This window comes from Dipodomys merriami, unplaced genomic scaffold, assembly GCF_024711535.1.
Source record: "Dipodomys merriami isolate MVZ:Mamm:240054 unplaced genomic scaffold, mDipMer1.0.p SCAF_202, whole genome shotgun sequence".
Lineage (NCBI taxonomy): Eukaryota > Metazoa > Chordata > Mammalia > Rodentia > Heteromyidae > Dipodomys > Dipodomys merriami.
The window spans coordinates 1728466-1748482 of record NW_027203405.1 but is presented as its reverse complement, the minus strand read 5'-3'; the positions used below and the strand labels follow the sequence as shown (position 1 = coordinate 1748482).

General features: G+C 58.4%; 2 protein-coding genes across 4 annotated transcripts in view; one reads left to right on the top strand and one right to left on the bottom strand.

The window, feature by feature from the left end:
• The window catches only part of Csnk1d (casein kinase 1 delta), a 25345-nt gene extending 9316 nt beyond the window's left edge, over nucleotides 1–16029 (top strand). The window contains exons 3-10 of one of the 3 annotated variants that reach the window (XM_070031702.1): nucleotides 1996–2144; nucleotides 2647–2875; nucleotides 3683–3853; nucleotides 4852–5000; nucleotides 7536–7707; nucleotides 8246–8385; nucleotides 15023–15152; nucleotides 15883–16029. In XM_070031702.1, coding sequence (XP_069887803.1) covers nucleotides 1996–2144; nucleotides 2647–2875; nucleotides 3683–3853; nucleotides 4852–5000; nucleotides 7536–7707; nucleotides 8246–8385; nucleotides 15023–15112 — 1100 coding nt within the window. In that variant the 3' untranslated portion in view covers nucleotides 15113–15152; nucleotides 15883–16029. Of the gene's footprint in view, nucleotides 1–1995; nucleotides 2145–2646; nucleotides 2876–3682; nucleotides 3854–4851; nucleotides 5001–7535; nucleotides 7708–8245; nucleotides 8386–10697; nucleotides 10761–11761; nucleotides 12258–15022; nucleotides 15153–15882 lie in introns of those variants that run through there. The other 2 variants (XM_070031704.1, XM_070031703.1) reach the window with 2 other exon arrangements.
• Slc16a3 (solute carrier family 16 member 3) lies at nucleotides 15535–20017 on the bottom strand. Its single transcript, XM_070031701.1, has 6 exons — nucleotides 20005–20017; nucleotides 19394–19474; nucleotides 18289–18522; nucleotides 17781–17924; nucleotides 16899–17657; nucleotides 15535–16328 (listed from the first exon to the last, which is right to left on the bottom strand). The coding sequence occupies exons 3-6, from the start codon at nucleotides 18509–18511 to the stop codon at nucleotides 16069–16071; spliced, it is 1386 nt and encodes a 461-aa protein (XP_069887802.1). The 5' UTR covers nucleotides 18512–18522; nucleotides 19394–19474; nucleotides 20005–20017; the 3' UTR covers nucleotides 15535–16068.

Here is a 20017-nt window from a genome sequence, read left to right as displayed (position 1 = left end):
AGTTTGTGCGACTATTATCTCCAATCAATCACGGAAAAAGCCAGAAGTGGCACTGTGGCTCAAGTGGTAGAGTACTAGCCTTGAGCAAAAGGAGCTCAGGAACAGCGCCCAGGACCTGGTGTCATCCCCCCCCCCAAAAAAAAAAAAAAACAAACCCACAAAGACATTACTTCTTGAAGAAAAAACTGCTTAATCTTGGTTAAAAAAAAATTAAGCATGGGGCTGGGAATGTGGCTTAGTGGTGAAGCGCTGGCCTTGCAGGCATGAAGCGCCCTGGGTTCTGTTCCTCAGTACCACATACACAGAAAAGGCCAGAAGTGGTGCTGTGGCTCATGTGGTGACATGCTGACCTTGAGCAGAGAAGCTCAGGGGCAGTGCCCAGGCCCTGAGCTCCAGCCCCAGGACTGGCCAAGAAAAAAATTACTAAGCAGGCACTACGACTCACATCTGAACCCTCGCCGCCTAGGCAGTGAGGCAGATCTGTACCTCGGGTGCGTGCCACAAGCATGGCACAGTGTCCAGTCTACAAGGAGGGTCTGGCTTGTCCATACTGGCAACGTTGTTAGTTGACTTACTCATCTTGGAAAGCAATCTGATGCTACCTTTTAAGTCTTATGGAGTTCAATAGTTCGTATCTTACAACCTAAAAGAGTCTACCTAGAGAAAAGATTTGAGAAATCCATATGTAAGAATTTTTCAAGGGGGCTGGGAAGGTGGCTCAGTGGTAGAGTGCTTGCCTTGCATGCAGGAGGCCCTGGGTTCGATTCCTCGGCACCATATAAGCAGGAAAAAAAACGGAAGTGGCGCTGTGGCTCAAGTGGTAGAGTGCTAGCCTTGAGCTGAGGGACAGCGCCCAGGCCCAGAGTTCAGGCCCCACAACCAGACCCCCTCCCCCCCCCAAAAAAAAAAAAATTTTTTTCAAATTGAGTATATAAGAAAACGCTTAAAAGCACCCTTTCCAGTAGATAAAGTAAGCTTCACCAAATGGCACAAGGACACTGTCAAGTGCTATATGGATGTGGTGTTAGGCAGCATGCTTTGCTTTCTACAGCGTCTGGTTAGGTTACCTGGCAAGCACTGGCAAGGTCGGGCAGATAGGTCATAGATGCTGCTGTTAGGAGTGTTGGAGGTCTCCTGTTGGGTTAGGTTTCAGCAACGTTTAGACATTATATAGTTTACATTCTATCTTTAGGTAGTAAAGTGATGTTTAGATGGAAGGATTCACCCAGTGTCTTGTCATGGAAGTACTGAGAGCGCTGAGGCTCAGGGCAGAGCCATGTGTGGGAGTGTGTGCTGAGTGCTCAGGCTGCGTACACTGGAGGCCACATACACAGGGGAGAGCATGGGCAGTGTCCAGGGAGGGTTTGAGAAGCTCACCTCCTCCTACCGCCGCAGGGCTGCTGTCTGTGCCTGTTTCACGTCAGCCTTCACAGTCATCTGCTCCCAGCTTCCCTGGCTACCTTTGCATTGCTCTGGACTGCCACCTTCAGGTTTTAAGGAATCTTTAGATCCCTCCCCCCACTTGGGGTTCTGGATTCTTCATTAGATTTATCCTGTCTTCATTCTCACATCCACCAATTGGCCTGTGTAAAGTCTGGGTTAGTGTGTAAATCCTCAAGGTGTGTTTATTGTTTTTCCAACAACAGAGTGAGTAAGGAAAATGTCTTTCCTACCCAACCCATAGTAGCTTTCTTTCCTGTTTTTTCCCAGGCTTACATTTCAGTCTCTCGCCAGTACAGCTGTGGCTTCTGACTGGCCTGCCAGTTCTGACTGCCTGGACTGTTACCCCATGTGCTTGTGTTTTGTACACTGTCCCTGGAAATCAACTCAGATCCAGTCTCACTTCTTGCTACTGCCTGTTGGGCCTTGTTACTTGTTCATATACATATAGCCTGGGGACAAGCATCACTACTGCGGTCTTGTGGCCTATCAGGCCCTTGAGCACCAGGTCGCTCTGGGTGCCTGGGCTGAGGTGCTGTTTGGTTTCTCATCCAGTGGGCATCCCCACCATCAGGTGGTGCGGGGCTGAGGGGGACTACAATGTCATGGTGATGGAGCTGCTGGGGCCAAGCCTGGAAGACCTCTTCAACTTCTGCTCCAGGAAGTTCAGTCTCAAAACGGTTCTGCTGCTCGCCGACCAAATGGTAAGCGGCCCTTTTCCTGAAGAGGCCAGGCAGTGGGGCCCAGGCCTCTGAGCCTGACAGGATACATTGCTCAGTTTCTGTGATTATGTCCAGTCATGCGCAGACAGTAAAGGAAGTCCGTGTCGTCATTCTGTGATATAAGGGATGCTTTGGAGGCCTGCCCTCGGCATCCTGAGGACCTTCCCACTGAAGGGGCATTTGGTTTCCGAGGAGACTCGTTTGTAGTCCAGGTCATGTGGACACTGCCCAGTAGTGGGCCGTCACTCAGGCTGCTATCTGTCCACTCTCATGGCAGCCAGTGAGAGGAAATGCCCAGGCCTGGGTGAGGAAGGCAGGGTTGCTGAAAGTAACATGAGAGGTGACTTGGTGAGAGTTCTGTGGCCACATTCTGCTCTGGCTGAGAACCAGAAAATATCAGCATATTCCTCACTGCCACACAGCTGCTTTCTCTAGGCACATTGCTCTGGGACTGAGTGTCTTACCGTTGCTTCTCTGCTTGTAGATAAGTCGAATTGAGTATATTCACTCCAAGAACTTCATCCACCGAGATGTGAAGCCAGACAATTTCCTCATGGGGCTGGGGAAGAAAGGCAACCTAGTCTACATCATTGACTTTGGGCTGGCCAAGAAGTACCGGGACGCCCGCACCCACCAGCATATCCCCTACCGAGAGAACAAGAACCTCACAGGGACGGCACGCTATGCCTCGATCAACACGCACCTCGGAATCGGTGAGCCGGCCTGCGGGAGAGGGCTGCTTGCAGGCCGACTTAAGGCATAGAGCCCATTGGTCTGGAGGCTGTTGACAGACCTGACTGCAGCAAAGGCTGTGTGGCGGAAGGGACAGGAGCTGGCTTTTCTGTCTTGGGGGAGGGTGGCAATTCCGGGGCCTGGGCTCGGGGTCTGGGCGCTGTCCTGGAGCTCGTGCTCACAGCTAGCACTCTACCACCTGGGCTGGGCCCGCTTCTAGTGTTTAACGGGCTGGCTTTGAACTGCGATCCTCAGATCTCAGCCTCCTGAGTATCTGGAATGACAGGCGTGAGCCGCAGAGCCCAGCTAGGACTGGCTTTTCTTAACAGCTGTCTGAGACATTGACATTGCTGGTGGGAATTTTTTATTTTTTTTATTTTTATTTTATTTGTGAACATACTGTACAGAGGAGTTACAATTACATGGGCAGGATAATGCGTACATTTCTTACCAAGCATTGCAGCCTCCTCCTTTGTTTACCCTTGAATTTTTTATTTTTAAAGTTTATTTCCAGGGGCTGGGAAGGTGGCTCAGTGGTAGAGCACTTGTCTTGCATGTTCAAGGCCCTGGGTTCGATTCCTCAGCACCACATAAGCCAAAAGAAAAAAGCCGGAAGTGGCGCTGTGGCTCAAGTGGTAGAGCGCTCTCCTTGAGCTGAAGAGCTGAGGGACAGCACCCAGGCCGGACCCAAAAAAAAAAAAAAAAAGTTTATTTCCATTATGCTTGCTAGGTTTTCTGATTTTGTAAACACACGTGCCATCTTTCATGTAGTTCCCTTTTCTTTCCAGAACAATCTCGAAGAGACGACTTGGAGTCTCTGGGGTACGTGCTGATGTACTTCAACCTGGGCTCTCTCCCCTGGCAGGGGCTGAAGGCTGCCACCAAGAGGCAGAAGTATGAGAGGATCAGTGAGAAGAAGATGTCCACCCCTATTGAAGTGCTGTGCAAAGGCTATCCCTGTGAGCGCTCTGCCCTGCCCTCTGCCCTCTGCCCTCGTGCCCTGTCCCTGCTCCTCACCAGTGCTGGCTGCCTGTGCTAGCTGGTTGCTGTGGGAAGATGGCTGCCTGCCTTGTCTTCTAGAAAAGGATTGGCCAGAGGAGCGCATTTTTGTGCAATGAGACAGTGGCTTCTGCTCCTTCTGTTGTATTCCTGAGTCCCTCTTGTCTAGAAGGTGCTCTAGAGAGACAAGAACAAGGCCAGACTGAGTGCTCTCACTTGGGAGCTGTGCAATTAGATTGTACCCTATTGTGTTGATTTGTCATTTTTACTTATTCTTTTGGAGGTGTTGGCTATGTGTCCCAGGGCCTTGTGCATGGTAGAGGAGGAGCAAAGCAAGCCCTTTACCACTAAGCAACCCCATCTAGTCCTTGGCATTTTTGTGTGTTTTTTTAATTCTTTTTTTTTTTTTTTTTTTTTTTTTGGTTGTGGGGCTTGAACTCTGGGCCTGGGCGCTGTTGCGCTCTTCAGCTCAAGGCGAGCGCTCTACCGCTTGAGACACAGCACCACTTCCAGTTTTCTAGTGGTTAATCGGAGAGGAGTCTCACAGATTTTTCTGCCTGGGCTGGCTAAGACCAGGATCCTTAAGATAACCTATATCTAACTAGGTTTCAGATTTTTTCTTTTTTTTTTTGTCAGTTGTGAGGCTTGAACTCTGGGCGCTGTCCCTCAGCTCTTCAGCTCAAGGCTAGCGCTCTACCACTTGAGCCACAGCACCACTTCCAGTTTTCTGAGTGGTTTATTGGAGATGAGTCTCACGGACTTTCCTGCCTGGGCTGGCTTTGAACAGCGATCCTCAGATCTCAGCCTCCTGAGTAGCTAGGATGACAGGTGGGAGCCACCAGCACCCAGCTCAGATTTCAATTTTTATGTCTTCAGTGTGTTGGTACCAGGAGAAACAGACACTGGTGTGCATTGTAGCTCATTATGGCTAGTTAGCTTTGGGTTTCTCGTTTTACAGCTGAATTTGCCACATACCTGAATTTTTGCCGCTCGCTGCGCTTCGATGACAAGCCCGACTACTCCTACCTGAGACAGCTCTTCAGGAACCTGTTCCACCGCCAGGGCTTCTCTTACGACTACGTGTTCGACTGGAACATGCTCAAATTCGTAAGTGCCACTGTCGGCTTGGTCTGTCTCAGAGCTTAGAATGCGAGTGTCGCTGGCACGGGTGGGCAGGCCTTTTGTGTGTGAGGGCCAAGATGCATTTGCTGAACGGTGAAATGAGCTCAGCCTACAGGCATGTTTGCCTGTGAACTCAGTACTGAGAAGGAAGCTGCTTGCAGAAGCGGGGAGGCCCTGAGCCCAAGGTACAGCTCACTCGGCCTCTCCGCAGAGATTGCTGCGTGGCTTAGGTGAAATGTCAGCCTTCTCTTTCTCTGTAATCTTTTCTTTTTCATTTTTGTCCTAGACCAGGACTCAAACTTGGTATCTGACACATTCACTCACTGGCTAATACTCTGCATTTAACTTGAGTTAAAGCTCCAACCCCTCCATCCTTGATTCAGTAGATTAGAGCTACTACTTTTTTTGTTGTTGTTGGTTGTGGGGCCTGAACTCTGGGCCTGGGCGCTGTCCCTCAGCTCTTCACTCAAGGCGAGCACTCCACCACTTGAGCCACAGCACCACTTCCGGTTTTCTGGTGGAGATAAGAGTCTCACGGAGTGCTGGGAAGGTGGCTCAGTGGTAGAGCGCTTGCCTTGCATGCCTGAGGCCCTGGGTTCAATTCCTTAGCACCACATAAGCAGAAAAAAAAAAAAAAGCCAGAAGTGGCGCTGTGGCTCAAGTGGCAGAGCGCTAGCCTTGAGCTGAAGAGCTGAGGGACAGTGCCCAGGCCCAGAGTTCAGGCCCCATGACCGGACCCAAAAAAAAAAAAAAAGTGTCTCATGGACAGCTGGCTTTGAACATGATCCTCAGATCTCAGCCTCCCAAATACCTAGCATTATAGGCGTGAGCCACCGGCGCCTGGCAAGCTGCTACTTGTTCATTTGTATTTTTTTACTGTTATTGTAAAGATGATATACAGAAGGGATAGTTATGTAAGTCAGGTAAAGAATACATTTCTTATGTCACCCCTTTCCTCGCTTCCTCTCAGTTTCTCTCCTGTCCCACCTCCAAGTTGTCTAGTTGGTTTTCCGCAGTGTCCATTGAGTGCCGCTGCTTCGCGCTACTTCTCGGGAGTTCCCTTTCAGGCGGCTTGTCTTGACTCCAGGCTGCAGGCAGCCCTCTCGGCTCTCCGGCACTTTACAGCGTGTGCTGTATCACACACCCAGTTTGAACGGTCTTGCTGTTGTAATTACTTTTTTTGGCTTGAACTCAAGGCCTCATGTTACTTTTCTGGGCCTCTGGGCTTGCGTGCCCGTGGCTGGTGAGTTGCCTGCTTGAGCCGTTTTGCTGGCTGTCTCCCGGGACCCGCCTCTCCCTGCGCTCAGCTCCGCCCCGCCTACTGTCTGCTCCACATGGGTTCAGAATACACTTTGGGAAAGCTGGTGGGGCAGGTTGCCTAGCATTCAGTTTGGCTCTGTTCTTAAGTCTAGTTTTACCTTTGTCTTCCTCTGAGTGCTCAGGTGTGTAGCCCACGAAGCCCCAGAACTTGGGGCCACTGGTCCCTGCAGTGGCCCTGGTGTGCACTTAACACATTGAGGTCCTGCCACCCGGTCTCATGCTTCTGTGGATCATGGTTTCTGTTTTCATTTAAAATGTGTCTTTTGAGTCAGGGTTAATAGCATACTCGTGTAATCTTAGCGCTCCTGCAGGCTGGTTGAGTTCAGTTGCAGCCTGCCTAGACTACATATTGGGACCCTGTCTCCAAAAATAGGTTTTACTGGTTGAAGAACAGAGTTGTTTGCTACAAGCCAAAGGCTCTTCCAGACATGTCTATGCCCAGCCCAGTGAGGAGAGCATAAACTACCCTGCTCAAACCTGGTCCTGTTCCACATGCGCCCAGCCTGGCCTGGCCCGACCTGACCTGGCACTGGAGGAAAGCCTTCAGGGTAGTTTGCCCAAGTGCTAAAGGACAGAACTGTGCTGCTTCTGAGGACTGGCCAGCTTCTCCCCCTAGCTTGGTTCTGACCTTGTCTGGCCTTGAAAATTTGGTCTGAAAAGGGCTAATTACTGTGTATTACCAACTGCTGGCTGTGGAGGGTTGCAACCCCTCAGCTCTACCATGTGGCTTAACAGCAGCTCCAGAGCACCTATGAGCAGTGGGCCTGAGCCTGGCAACACAGGCAGACAGGATTTGGCCATGAACTCTAGCGCGAGGAGCCCAACTCAGATAAATATAGTTCCAACTGGTGTTTCAACTTAACTGCTTAAGATCAAATCTATCTACAAACCTGGTGCGATCCCTGATGCGGGCTGTGTGCACAAGGTGGCTGCCCCCCATGGGCTGGGTCTGGACTCTGCTTGGACCTCTGAGCTCGAGTACTCCCTCTACCTCATCAGCGCACGAGCGCTTCCTAATGAAAAGTTGAAGAGCTCCAGGATGGTTTCCTCGCCTTACGGCGGAGTTGCATCTTGCGGCCTTCTCTGCTGCCCTGGTGGCTTTCTACCCCAAACGCTCCCTGGTTTGACAGCCGAGGTCCTTTACCAAAGCCCGGTTTCCTTCTGTTGTGTTCTGTTCTCGTCCTTTTTGTTCCTCCCCAGGGTGCCAGCCGGGCTGCAGATGATGCTGAGCGGGAGCGCCGGGACCGCGAGGAGCGATTGAGACACTCCCGGAACCCAGCCACCCGCGGCCTCCCTTCCACAGCTTCTGGCCGCCTACGGGGAACCCAGGAAGTGGCTCCCCCTACGCCCCTCACCCCTACCTCACACACGGGTGAGCGCACCCATGTGCCTCGGGAGGGGAGGCCGGCCCCGGCAGCTCTCCAGCGCGAAGCCCGGGGATCCTGGGCCTGCCCACTTGGTGGTTGGTAATGTGGCCCCGTCTTAGTCCGTTTTTGCTCCTGAGAGTTAATGGGCCTGGGGTACAGCTCACAGCAGCCCCTCTGAAATGTCCTTTTCTAGAACATGATCTGTTAAGGGTTGCGTTCCCTGAAAACTGTTTGGATAAATTCCTGTTTTTCTACATTGTGTTTTCGTAATACAAGACATTTCTGGAGTGGGATTTTTTTGTGGTGCCAGGACTGGACCTAAGGCCTTCCTCACCATAGTGTGAGCACGCCTCCCAGGCCACTGCCAGCCCCACGCTAGCGAGTAGGTGTGCTGCTACCCTGGAGAGCCCATTGGGAGCTTCCTGGGGTGGGCTTGGAGGCACTTAGCTACGGTCCTGAGCTGAATGTGGGTGTGGCCAGGGCTGCACCCACTTGCTTGGGAGATGTCCTTAGGATCCCTTGGCTTTTCTCTCTCTGCCCCAGCCAACACCTCTCCTCGGCCTGTCTCTGGCATGGAACGAGAGCGAAAAGTGAGCATGCGGCTGCACCGTGGGGCCCCCGTCAACGTCTCCTCCTCCGACCTCACGGGCCGGCAAGACACCTCTCGCATGTCCACCTCACAGGTAGGTGTGTGGCAGGCTCAGAGCCCAGGAAAGCCAGGCCCGGGTATGAGGATGCGTCCGCCGGTGCGGGTGCCAGGCGCAGAGTTGAGTGGGGAGAGCTCTGCGAAGGCATGTCTCCTTCCTCACTTTGCTTCTTGAGTGGTGTGGTACCCGCCAGCCAGGCTGAGCCAATGGCCTGGTCTTCTAGCCATGACTGATGGAAACCGTGAACCCCTGCTGTGTGATTTCAGGAGGTTCCTACCCCATGCCCTCCCTGGCAGGCCTCGTACCCGCTTGGACCCACCCTCCAGGATTCTAGATGGTTGCTAGCTGGGGTCACCCCAGCCAAGTGCCTGGGAGAGAGGAGGCCAGGCTGCCTGCCGGCAGTCCCCATGTAGTGCATGTACGAGGTCCTTCATTGGTATTTCTGTGCTGGTGAGGGAAGTGGTCAAGGCAGGCAGGAGGGCCTGCCAGGTCCAGGCCCTGGAGCATCCTCGGCCCTGTTGTGTGTGGTCACTGATGTGCCTCTTTTACGTCCCGGGGAGACCACTTCTCACAGGCAGTGAGCGGGAATTAGTTGGCTCCCAGCCGCGGTCCGAGGCGTCTCGAGGCCACTCTGGGGAGAAGCAGGCAGGAGTGCCAAGTGACTGGGTGTCACTGATCTCTGGTCACTGGAGGTGGGTTTTTCTGTGTGACAACTGCCTTCCGTGAGCCAGGGACCTCGAGGGTCTCGCCTGTGCCCCTAGTGCGCACATCCCTGCCCCTGTGCCTCGCACGCTTCCGAGTGGGCTTCTTCCCAGGCAGCCGATCAGCACGTCCTGGGAGCGGACCCCCGTGCCCGCTTGAACATCCTCTGCCGGCTCAGAAAGGGCAGCCAGCCATTCACCCACGGCCCACACCTAAAACTCTTCTCAGGCGGCTGAGTTCCCACACCGACCCAATTCACCAGCAGAAAGCTGAAAGTGGAGGTCTGGTTCAAGTGGTAGAGTGCCAGCTGTGAACAAAACAGAGTGAGATAATTCCAAGAACAAGTTCAAGCCCCTGTACTGGCACAAAAAAAAAGGGGACAGGTGCGCGTGCATGTGTAAATAACACGTTCTGGTCACGTGGGTCCTGGAGTGGGTTTCAGGCATCAGAGGCTCTGTGGCCTGGCCCTGGCCAGCACCTGCTGTGGCTGTCTTGGCTCAGAAATCGTAAGGAAACGTGCTCTTCCTTTCATGTGGTGAGCTTGGCACTCAGCCTGTCAGTGCTGGCTTGGACTCGCGTTCCACAGGAAGATTTGTGACGTGTGCTTGCATACCAGGGAGGGGGCTCTGGGTGTTTTCCTTCCAGGAAGTCACCTGGGCTTTTCCTCTGGAGATGGCTCCTACCCAGGCTGCCCCTGATGTGGGCACTCTGTCCGGGTCTGAGCGCCCAGGCACTGCCACCTCTTCGGCACTCGGTGACTTTAGCCTCTGCCCGGGCAGCCACTGTGAATCTAAGGAGGACAGATGAGCTCTGCTTTCCATCAGTTCTTTCTAGACCCCTCCTTGCCCCCAGTCAGGCCTCTGACATGGTAGTTTGGAAGTAGAAGGGCAGGGAGGTCTCCTTGCAGTTCTGTAAAGGCCCTGAAAGTCTAGGGGTGGGGGTCTGTTCACGTGGAGCTGGAGACGGAGGTGCCTGCGTGCAGAGGCCCTGGGTCAGCCTCGCGTCTGAGGCCACGCTTGCCTCTGCTGCCGCTCCTCTGGGAGCCGTGCCTCCTGTGGGGTGCGTGCAGCAGTCTGCGGGGCGCCACGGCATCGTCTGGGTCGCTGGGCACCCTGCCTGCTGGCCTCACCTCTTCCCGCGAAGGCCTTTGCATGCGGGAGGTGGCTTCCGCGGGGCCCAGTGGATTAGTCCAGTCCGAGTGTGAATCGGTTAGTCTCCATCCGCTGAAAGCATGGGTGCCGAGCGTCTGGCCGCTCAATCTGTTCTGGGACTTTTTTTTTCTTGGTGGGAAGGAGGAGGATGTGCACCTAGCTTGTCTGTATGGGTGCCAGGTACTTCTTTAGCGCGCTCTCCCCAGACGAAGGTCTGCCGCCGCGCGCTCCCCCTGCATGTGCTGTGACCCGGTTTGTAGGGCTTGCCCATCCGCGCCACCCATCAGGCATCCGCTTTTCTTAGCGCAAGAGCCATCCGGCAAGTCCAGGCTGTGCCGTACTGGTTGTGGCAGCCCAGGAATAACCACTCAGCTGAGAACAGTGTGGGCTCCCCGCAGTGGCCCCGTCCGTGTCTGCGGGTAGGGGGAGCCAGCGCCTGCCTCGCAGGCTGGGCCGGCGGCACACTCACCGACGGCTGTCTTTTCCCCACCTCAGAATAGCATTCCTTTCGAACACCACGGCAAGTAGCTGCGCGTCCCCGCTGGAAGGCAGCACTGGGTGAGTGCGGTCTGGCGGGGCTTGGCAGGCGGCGGGCTCCGGGCGGGGCGGCGACCCCACCGGCCCTGGGGCTTGCAGGGCTGGGCTTGCATGCCAGGTGTTGGAGGTAGAGAGAGGCCTCTTCTGCTTTCTTTGTTCTTCTCCAGCGGCTGTGATCGGCCGCGCAGTTGTCTCTGGACAGGGAAACGCCCCGCCGTGCCTTTGGCCGCTCTGTGACCACAGTCCGCTTGCCAGGGCTGTCCTGGGGCCTGGCCCCTGGGGGTTCTGACCGGGCCGCCTCATCTGGGCAGTTGTGCTGGGATGTGTGTCTGCTGTGCTCAGCTGGGGGGCGCCGCGCTTGGTGTGGGGGCTCTTGAGCTCTTGCTGCGTTCAGACGCCTGGTGGTCTCTGCCCGTCTGGCTCTCCTCTTTCATTTACCTCTGTCCTCATTTTGTGTTTCTTCCCAACTTGGTCCTTGCCCATCTCGTCCACGCAGCTGCCGTCTGCACTAACCCATCCAGCCACAGCCACCCACGCCCTGCCGTCGGTGCATGGCTGGCCTCCTCGCCAGGCTCCTTTCTTGCCAGCCACGTGGCCCTCAGTGGCTCCTTCTGTCGGGAGCTGGAGCTCGGTGGGAGGGGGCTCTGCGCGGGGAGGCCTCTGCCCGTGTAGCGTTCTGTGCTCTTGGAAGTGCATTGGAGAGCTGCTGCTCGTGTCTTCCCCAGGCCTGTGGCTTTTTGGAGCACCAGGTTAGTTTCCAGGAAGGGAGGCCAGGTGGATCCTCGTGGCTGTGGCTCTGCGGTCTCCTTGCTTGCATGCCTTGTCCTCCTCCCGTCTTCCCGCCACCTGCTCTGCTCAGCACAGCGCCCTGGATGTGGAGGTGCCCTGTGCAGCCGGGGGCCATCGCCGGCGTGTCCCCCCCCACACCCCCCACTCCATCCTGTGGTATTTGTGCCCAAGCACCTGGCCGGCCAACTCCTCCGGCCTCATGCTGACCTTGTCCTGTGCTTTGGCTCCGACAGATTCCCGGTCGGGTGGCTTCCAGTGGTCTTCAGTCTGTCGTGCACCGATGAGAACTCTCCTTTTTGCTGTGAAGGGCAGACAATGCATGGCTGATCTACTCTGTTACCAATGGCTTTACTAGTGACACGCCCCCCGGTCTAGACCCGAAACGTTAACGCCGGGAGCTCTCCAGGCCACTCACCCAGCGACGCCCATGGGGAATCAAAACACAAACTAAACGGACAGGCTCCACGAGCAGCCATCGCCAGGGGCTGCCACCCTGCCCCCACGTGAGCTCGGTTTTCGCGGGTCTGGGAAGAAGAGCAGAGTGTGGGAGACCATTGCAGAGAACCAGACTCCAGTCAAGAGCCTCTGGGCTCCCTCCGGTGGTGGCGACCTGCGCCCCCGCCGATCCCACCGCAGCTCCCGTCTCCTACTTGGTTAAGACAGTTTTGTATCATTTTGCTAAAAATTACTGGCTTAAATCTGTGTAAAGAAATCTGTCTTTTTATTGTTTCCTTCTTGTCTGTTTTTGCGGTCTTGGGAAAAAAGAAAGGTGTTGACCTTGAGGAGCCCTCGGGCCGGCGCTGAGAGGTGGAGGTGGCAGAGGAGCCCGCGTGTTTTGTTTTCTAGTGTTGTGCTGTCTGCTCTGGAGATTCTCATCAGAAGTTGTGTGCGTGTGTGTGTGTGTGTGTGTGTGTCCTGTGGGTCCCCATCAGCCCACGTTCGGCATCTTGCTTTCCCTTCCCCACTGTACGCTGAAATTCCAGATTGGGGCCACCACGTAAGGGTGCCAGGCGTGGCCTTCCCAGAGGAAGCGGACCAGTCACCGCGTGGCACGCTCCCACAGACAGGCCTTGAAGGCAAGGCCCGTGTGTGGTCGGGGCGCTGTGTCTGGTTATTCTGAGGTGTGTTGAAAGTGCTACCACACAGATGGCGCTGGTCTGCTGTCACCTTTCTCTCTCAAAGCCAAGGAGCAGGCTGTCCTGGGCACCACGGCTTGTCCACAAGACCACCCGTTGAAGGGAGTCCACCTTGAAGTGCCACATGGCAGGCAACTGCCCACCCACTTCCGTGTCACTCCTTCCGCTGGACGTCTGGGTGGGTGAGCTGGGGGCTGGGCAGCCCTGCCGCTGGTGGCTGGTGGTGAGAACACCGGGCTCTTCCCTCCCTCCTCCACTCTGCCTGTCACGCAGGGCACGTGGAGGGGCGGGGCGGGGGGAGGGGGTGTCTGTGAAACCAGGCGCAGTGCACACGGGGGAGGGGGAGTGTCGTCTCCCTTTCTTCGGGCATCCTGTGCGGAATTCTGCTGTGAACTGGGCTCTAGGGTCGGGCCTTCAGGACTTCTGCGGCGCCCTGGCGCTCAGCACTGGCCCTGGGCTGGCCGCTGGGGTGTGATGGGGCCATCGCTAGCTGTCTGTGTTAGCCTGTGGGTGCTTCCTAATCCCGAGTCCTTGCCCTGGACATGTAGGGATGCAGGTCTGGAAACGCATGGGGAGCTTGGGGTTGGAGAAACTTGGACGTGTACTGTTGCAAACCCTTGGTCAGAGCTGGGCTTCCTCTCTGGGTGAGCCGCCAGTGGTGGTCCCGCATGGTGGACGAGCATTGTAGACGTGCAGGTGTCTGCGGCCGGGCCGGGCCGGGCCTGGAAGCGCACCTGCCCCGAGTTGTCCAGGACGTGGCTGTGATGGTTCTTGCCTAATATTTAACCCCATCATCACTTGCAGGAGACGTAGTTAGAATGTGTATCAACCTGTGTCTTGGTGACCAGTCTGAGCTGTGCGTTTGTACTACCACTGTATTTGTGTACCTTAACAATTGTGTACATAATAAATTCATAATGACTTCTACCTTTCTCCCCTGCCCCTTCCGTGTGGTTATTTCATCAACTAGAGCTGTCATTGTTCAGCTGACTGTGAGGATGGCATCCTTTTCTTTTTCGCCATGGGTGCTGGGTGCCGTGAGGAGGGGCTGGGGGAGTGGGAGCCCGTGAGTCGTCCACTTGGGGATCTTGTGATGTTTCTGCGAAGTCCACGGTGGCAACCCCCCCCCCCCCCCGGGGGCTGGAGCTCTTGGGAGGAAGCGTCTGACCTCACCTTGGTGGCGCCCTTCATGAGAGCCATGACGGCATGTGTGCTGGAAGGCAGGTCCTACACTCCCTCACCTCCCTGACTTGCCCCCCCCCCCCCCCCCCAGCCAGCTCCAACCAGACTCCTTCCCTAGCTTTTTTTTTTTTCCCATGGCAGTCCTGGGGCTTGCCCCAGAGCTTTGCTTGCTCAGGCTGGAGCTCTGTCACCCAAGCCACCCCTCCACTGTAATAAGTCTGGGGATTTTCCTGCCTGGGCTGGCTTTGGACAGCAATCCCTCCATCAGCCTCCTGAGTAGACTACATCCAGGCTTCTGAGCCTCCTCCAGCCCCTTTCCGCCCTGGGTGCCTGTGGTCACCTGCCACGCCCCTGCCAGCGGCTGTCACTGTCCAGCAGCCCTCCCGCCCCCCCCCCCCTACAAGAAGTACAGAGCCTTGCCTCAAGTTTTCTGAACGTAGTGGACCCTTGAGAACCTGCTGTAAACAGCCCTGCGGCTGTCCACCAGTGTCCACCACCCTTCACAGGGGCTCCAGGTCTCCTCTTTGCTGCAGGGAGTCCAGCATGAGCCTAGGTTGCCCGCCCCATTTATCTCCCTCTCTGGCTGCTGAGTAATACTGCCCAGCAGCCTCCCATTTAGAATCTAGCTGTGGCCCCCTCCCAGCTAAGCAATGGCTCCGGTTCTTGTTTCCCAAAGCCTGACGTCTAGGGTCCACCATTTCCTAGCAAGGTGTGCAGGGCACTTCCTCGTGTGGCACTAGGAGATGAGTCAGCCTGAGGTTGAGTGAGGCCCCAGGGCCCCAGGTGAGGACCGCAGGCCCTGTCCAGGCAAGCCCAGCACACCTCGTGTCTGCACGCAGGCACAGGTGGTGTGCAGCCATGGTGGGGGCCCCTGCTGCTCCGCTGGGCCCGGGGCGGTCTCCCGGGACGCGCTGACCCTTGGGCGTCAACGTGGGGCTCTGTGGCTGCCATGGCCAACACTGCCTGCCAGCTGAGTCCCAGCAGGCAGACCCAGAAGACCAGATAGGGGAGGGGACACCCAGAGCACGCTTGCCCAACAGGGTCAGGGCGGCCGCGCACGCGTGCGTGGGTGCGTGCGTGCATGTGTGTGTGCACACGTGTGTGTACGTGTGCGTGCGTGCACACGCGTGTGCGGCCGGGCCTGGGACGTGAGCTCTTGCCTCCTTTTCCTTGCAGAGGAGCAGGGACGTGGCGTCTCTCCGGCTGCACCCAGCCCGCCAGGGTGCCCGCTGCCGTCCCCAGCGCCCACGACGCACCACCTACTGAGGGCTCCCGCCACACAGGCCACCAGTGGCCGCACGGGCAGGTGGGTGCCAGGTGCCCGGGGGGAGCCCGAGCTCAGCGCGGGCTGGGCAGAGGACGGGGAGCGAGGGAGCGCGGGAGCCAGCTGCAGGTCCCACCACGTAGAGCAAGTTTGCCAGCCGGCCAGAGGGACGAATAAATGGAAGGCAGGAAAGTCTATGTTTCAAGCCCACAGACAATGAACAGTCACGCTCGGCCTACCCCGGTCAGCTCAGACTGCAGGTCCCAGGCCAGCCTGGAGGCCCAGCACCGCTGTCTGTGGCCTCCGGCTTCCGCCCTGCCAGCCCCTCGCCATTCCCTGAGAGAACATGGTGGCTGCTGAGCTCTCCAGTCAGCAGTGTTTTGCAACATGTAGTGCGGGGAAAATGGACAAGGACCAGAGCCACTCTAGTAACCAGGTTGTTTCTTAGTGGGGGTGGGACCAGCACAGCACAGCACAGCACAGCAGACAGCTCCGGGACGCGTTCCTGAGCCTCCTTCCACCTTCTCGGGCGGAAGGAGCCAAGAGGGGCGGGCACGGTGGGGTAGGGGGGCGTGAGGAAGGGTCCTGGGCAGTGCAGTGCCGCCCTTCAGCCTCCCCCAGCCCCACGCTCGCATTAAAGTCGTGTTGTCTCCAAAGTGTGGGTTTCCAGGTCCTTGGCCACAGGGGTGGGGGTGGGGGCCCAGGCTGCACAGGCTGGCAGGCCGGGTCCCTGGCAGGAGCAGCTAGTAACCGGGGCTTGGCTTCACCGCAGATCCACTTTGGAATGACACGGTTCCCACCCCGCCACCTCCCCCCGTAAAACACTGACCCGCTGACCAGGCAGCCAGAGCAGAGCCGAGCCGATGGCCCCGCCTCAGCTGGTCCTGTTGGTGAAATAAATATGAGCGTTGCCAGTCTCTGTACCTCGTCCCTGCTCCCTGCCTGCCCGGCCGGGCATTCACACGCTGGTCTCTGGGGTGTGAACCACCTCCCCGTTCTTCTCAGGCTCCGCCTTCAGGAAGTGTTCCACCTCCTGCGAGTCCACCCTCAAGTCCGCGGGGGGCTGGTGGAGCTTGTCCTCGGCGGGCGGCGGCGCCGCCTGGCGCCGCTTCCCCAGGCAGACGTTCCCCAGCAGCAGCACCAGGGAGGAGGCCAGCACCTCGGCGCCCGCCAGGATGAACACGTACTTGTACACGCAGGTCGCGTCCAGCAGCTTGCCTGCAACAACACCCCAGTCACCAGGGGCTCCGGGGCCCCCAGGGGCACGGGGCGGGGCCGGGCCGGCATCCCACAGCAGCTCCCGCCCACCACCCTCCCAACTTCCTCTCCCTTCAGAGGCTAAAAATAGATGTGACTCTGGGCATTTGCAGAGTCACAGGGCATGCTGGGCCCGGCGATCTTACACACACACACACACACACACACACAGCCGGTGGCCTCGGTGTGCCTGCCACTGGGGACAGAAACCTCAGGGCCCGGCACAGGGGTTCTGGGCTCCCTCCCCAAGACTGACAGAAACAGGGAGCCAGAGGCTGCAGATGCCCTCCCACAGCCAAAATCATCCCAAATTTCACAGGTTTTCTGTGCCTTAAAAAAAAAAGAAAAAAAAAAAAAGTGGAAGTAGCAGTGGCTTTGCCCCTGTGAGCTGCCCAGAACGGCAGCCCTGGCACGGGCTGTAAAGCTGTGCCTGCTCCTGCGCCTGCCGCCAGGCTCTCCCCGGGCTCCACCTCCTGAGGAGGGCGTCTGGCGGAAGGGGCGAGGCCGCGCCTGGCCCGGCCCTGCACTCACCGCCGGACGGGGGTCCGATGAGCACTGCCACGGCCTCCATCAGCAGCACGAGCCCGATGGCACTGGAGAACTTCTCAGTGCCCACGATGGCCATGAGTACCTCAAACTGCAGCGCCCCCACCATGCCGTAGGAGATGCCGAAGAAGATGCAGAAGACCACCAGGCCGCCGTAGTCGCTGGCCGTGGAGCCCGTCAGGTCGGTGAAGCCGTTGAAGAACATAGCAAAGCTGAAGAGGTACACGGAGTAGGGTCGCACCTTCTGGAGGCCGGTGATGAAGCCGGCGGTGGGCCGGGCGAAGATGTCAATGAAGCCCAGGATGGTGAGCAGGAAGGCCGCCTTTGTATCCGGCACACCCAGGTCCTTGGCGTAGCTCACCACAAACACCGGGGGCACAAAGAGACCCAGCACCATGATGGAGGCGGCCACCGCGTAGATGACGAAGCCCGGGTCCCGGAAGACGCTCAGGTCCAGCAGCCGCCGGGGCTGGCGCGAGGGCTGGGGGCCCCCACTCGGCCGGGGCGCCAGGAGCGGCCGCATGAGCGCAGCGCACACGCAGCAGTTGAGCAGCAGGCCGCCTAGGATGAGGAAGCCGCCCCGCCAGCCGTAGTGATCCTGGAGCACCTGGCCCAGCGGGGACAGCGCGCACAGGAACACGGGGCTGCCGGCCGCGGCCAGCCCGTTGGCCAGAGGGCGCCGTTTGCTGAAGTAGCGGTTGAGCATGATGAGGGAAGGCTGGAAGTTAAGGGCCAGGCCCAGGCCTGCGGGGAAGAGAGCGGCTGTGACCACCCAGCACCCCCCCCACCACGCTTGGCCTACAGCTCTTTAGAGACGCGGGCCCCACGCTGCACCCCGCCAGGCCGCGAGGGTGAGGCCCCACTCACCGGTGATGACGCCCGTGGTGAGGTAGACCTGGATGATACTTCTGCAGAAGGAGGCGGCCACCATGCCCAGGGCGGCGAAGAGGCCCCCCACCAGCATGACTGGCCGGCACCCGAAGCGGTTCACACACACGCTGCAGAGCGGGCCTGTGGGAGGCACTGGGGATGTGGGGCGGGCCTCCAGCCAGGCTCCCCCCTCCTCACGCCCACTGGCCCTTCCCCCCACCCCCCACCGTGAGCTCAGGGTCGCCCCTTGCCCAGGCCCAGGCCCACTGCCAGCGTCTCTTGGCAGGAACTTGTGGGCACCTGCTCGGAGCCCCAGGGCCGGTCTCTATATTTAGTCCGGCCCGTGCAGGGTCATCGGGAGCTTCGTGTCCGCGGCTGTGTACAGATACCACACAGGAGCTGGACGGGGCCCAGCCCACTTCCACTGGGCTCTGCCTGCCCTCCAGGGAAGCCCGGGCTTCCGGGCCATCTGGGTGAGTCCCCGAGGACTGCAGACGTGGCCCACCTGTGCCATAGAGCATGGCCAGCAGGATGGAGGAGATCCAGGCCGTGTCGCTATAGCCGATGCCAAACTCCCGCATGAGCTCCTTGAAGAAGACGCTGACGGCCTTGGGGAAGGCGTAGGAGAAGCCGGTGATGACAAAACAGCCGAAGAGCACAGCCCAGCCCCAGCCGCCATCTGGGGCTTTGACGCCGGAGGGGCCCTCGTCCACCGCAGCACCTCCCATGTCCAGGAAGGCTGGAAGAGAGAAGAGCGCGCGTCCCGTCACCCCAGCTGCAGCCCAGGAGGGCAATTCTGGGACGGACAGGCGAGGTCCCTGGGAAGCCCAGGCTAGCCCCCGCGGCCACTACACAGCTCCGTCGTCGGCAGCCTGCTGGCACCGGCCCAGGACCTTGTAGTCACCTTCACCTGCTGCTTTGGAGGCTGACAACTGGGCCCCTGGTTGGCCTCCCGCCTCCCGCACTGCTGGAAAGGCCCTTTCGGGGGACTCAGCCTTGCTCCTGTAAAAAGCGGGAGCTGCAGGGAAGCCAGCCCGTGTCTCCTGGTGCTGGGCTTCGCGGTGGCGGGCCCTGCCACCCCAGTCCCCTGGCCACGCCGAGCCCTCCCTGCAGATTCTGCACCAGCCTTGCTCCACCGGAGACCTCTACCCAGCCCCATCCAAGTCCAGGCTGTCCCTCCCCAGAGGGGCTGGGGTCCAGCCCTTCCCACTCCAGGTCCAGGTGCTGTGCAGGGAGGGGCTTGGGGTGGGGCCCAGACTGTAGGGTTGGAGTGGTGGGCAGAGGGGCGGGCGGCCACTTGTCCCCCTGGGTAGAGGCCATTCACTGTGGCCCTGCCTGGAACTACCCACAGACTGTGACCTGGAGACGGCCGAGGGCCCCGATGGGGGGGGGGAGGCGGCTATCTAAGGCAGGAAGCCACGGGGGAAATCCTGACCCCAGCTACCAGGCAAGCAGCCTGTGGCTGACTTCCTTCCCTCTCTATGCGCCCGTCTAGCTCATGTGAAGCAGAGCGGAGGGCAGCGCTGGGACCAGACCACACTGCATCCTCCTGCCTCACACCCAGAAGCACCTCCCGGGCCCCCAGCCCTGCCCCACAGCCCCTCCCTCACCAAGGAGACGGCTGCAGCGAGTGTGTGTCCGCCTCTGACCTGTGGCCTTCAATCCACCGTGTGGTGTGGCCAGCCAGCAAGCTGGAGAGACAAGCAGGCCCCGGCTGTGAGGCTGGCTGGCGTGTCTGGTGTGGACACCCCGGCCTCCAATGCTGGGAGCTCCAGGACAGGACGCTGGGTGGGGCCTTCCCGCCCCACCCTGTGCGGGCCACTCCTCAGCCCCGCCCTGCCGCCTCCTGCGTGCAGCGTGCACTGCCCTGATGGCTGGCGTGGAGGTGTTGGCCAGGCCCCCAGGGACCTGCCTGACCCCCCCCCCCACCAAGACAGGGCCAAAGAGGTGAGAATCCAGCGGACCCTCACCCCCAGGAGAACAGACTACATGCTATGGGGAACTGTGTGTGCATGTTGCTGGGTTTGAACTCAAGGCCTTGTGCCTGCTGGGTGGGCACCTGGCCGCTGCCGCGGTGTCTTAATTGGCTCGGATTTCCTCGGCCGGTCCTGGGAAGGTACCCCAGCGTAGCCTCCCCTAGGCTGGGTCTGAACCTCAGCCCTCAAAAGCCCTACAGGCCGGGCCTGCCTCCCCAAGCGAAGATTTTAGGGGTGCATCTCACCGTAGCCTCGGGG

Coding starts and splice junctions, on each gene's coding strand:
- Slc16a3 (XM_070031701.1), bottom strand. CDS start 18,511: ATGGGAGGTGCTGCGGTGGACGAGGGCCCCTCCGGCGTCAAAGCCCCA. Junction 17,925..18,288: donor GGCCATGCTCTATGGCACAG/GTGGGCCACGTC, acceptor TGCCTCCCACAG/GCCCGCTCTGCAGCGTGTGT. Junction 17,658..17,780: donor CACCACGGGCGTCATCACCG/GTGAGTGGGGCC, acceptor TCTTCCCCGCAG/GCCTGGGCCTGGCCCTTAAC.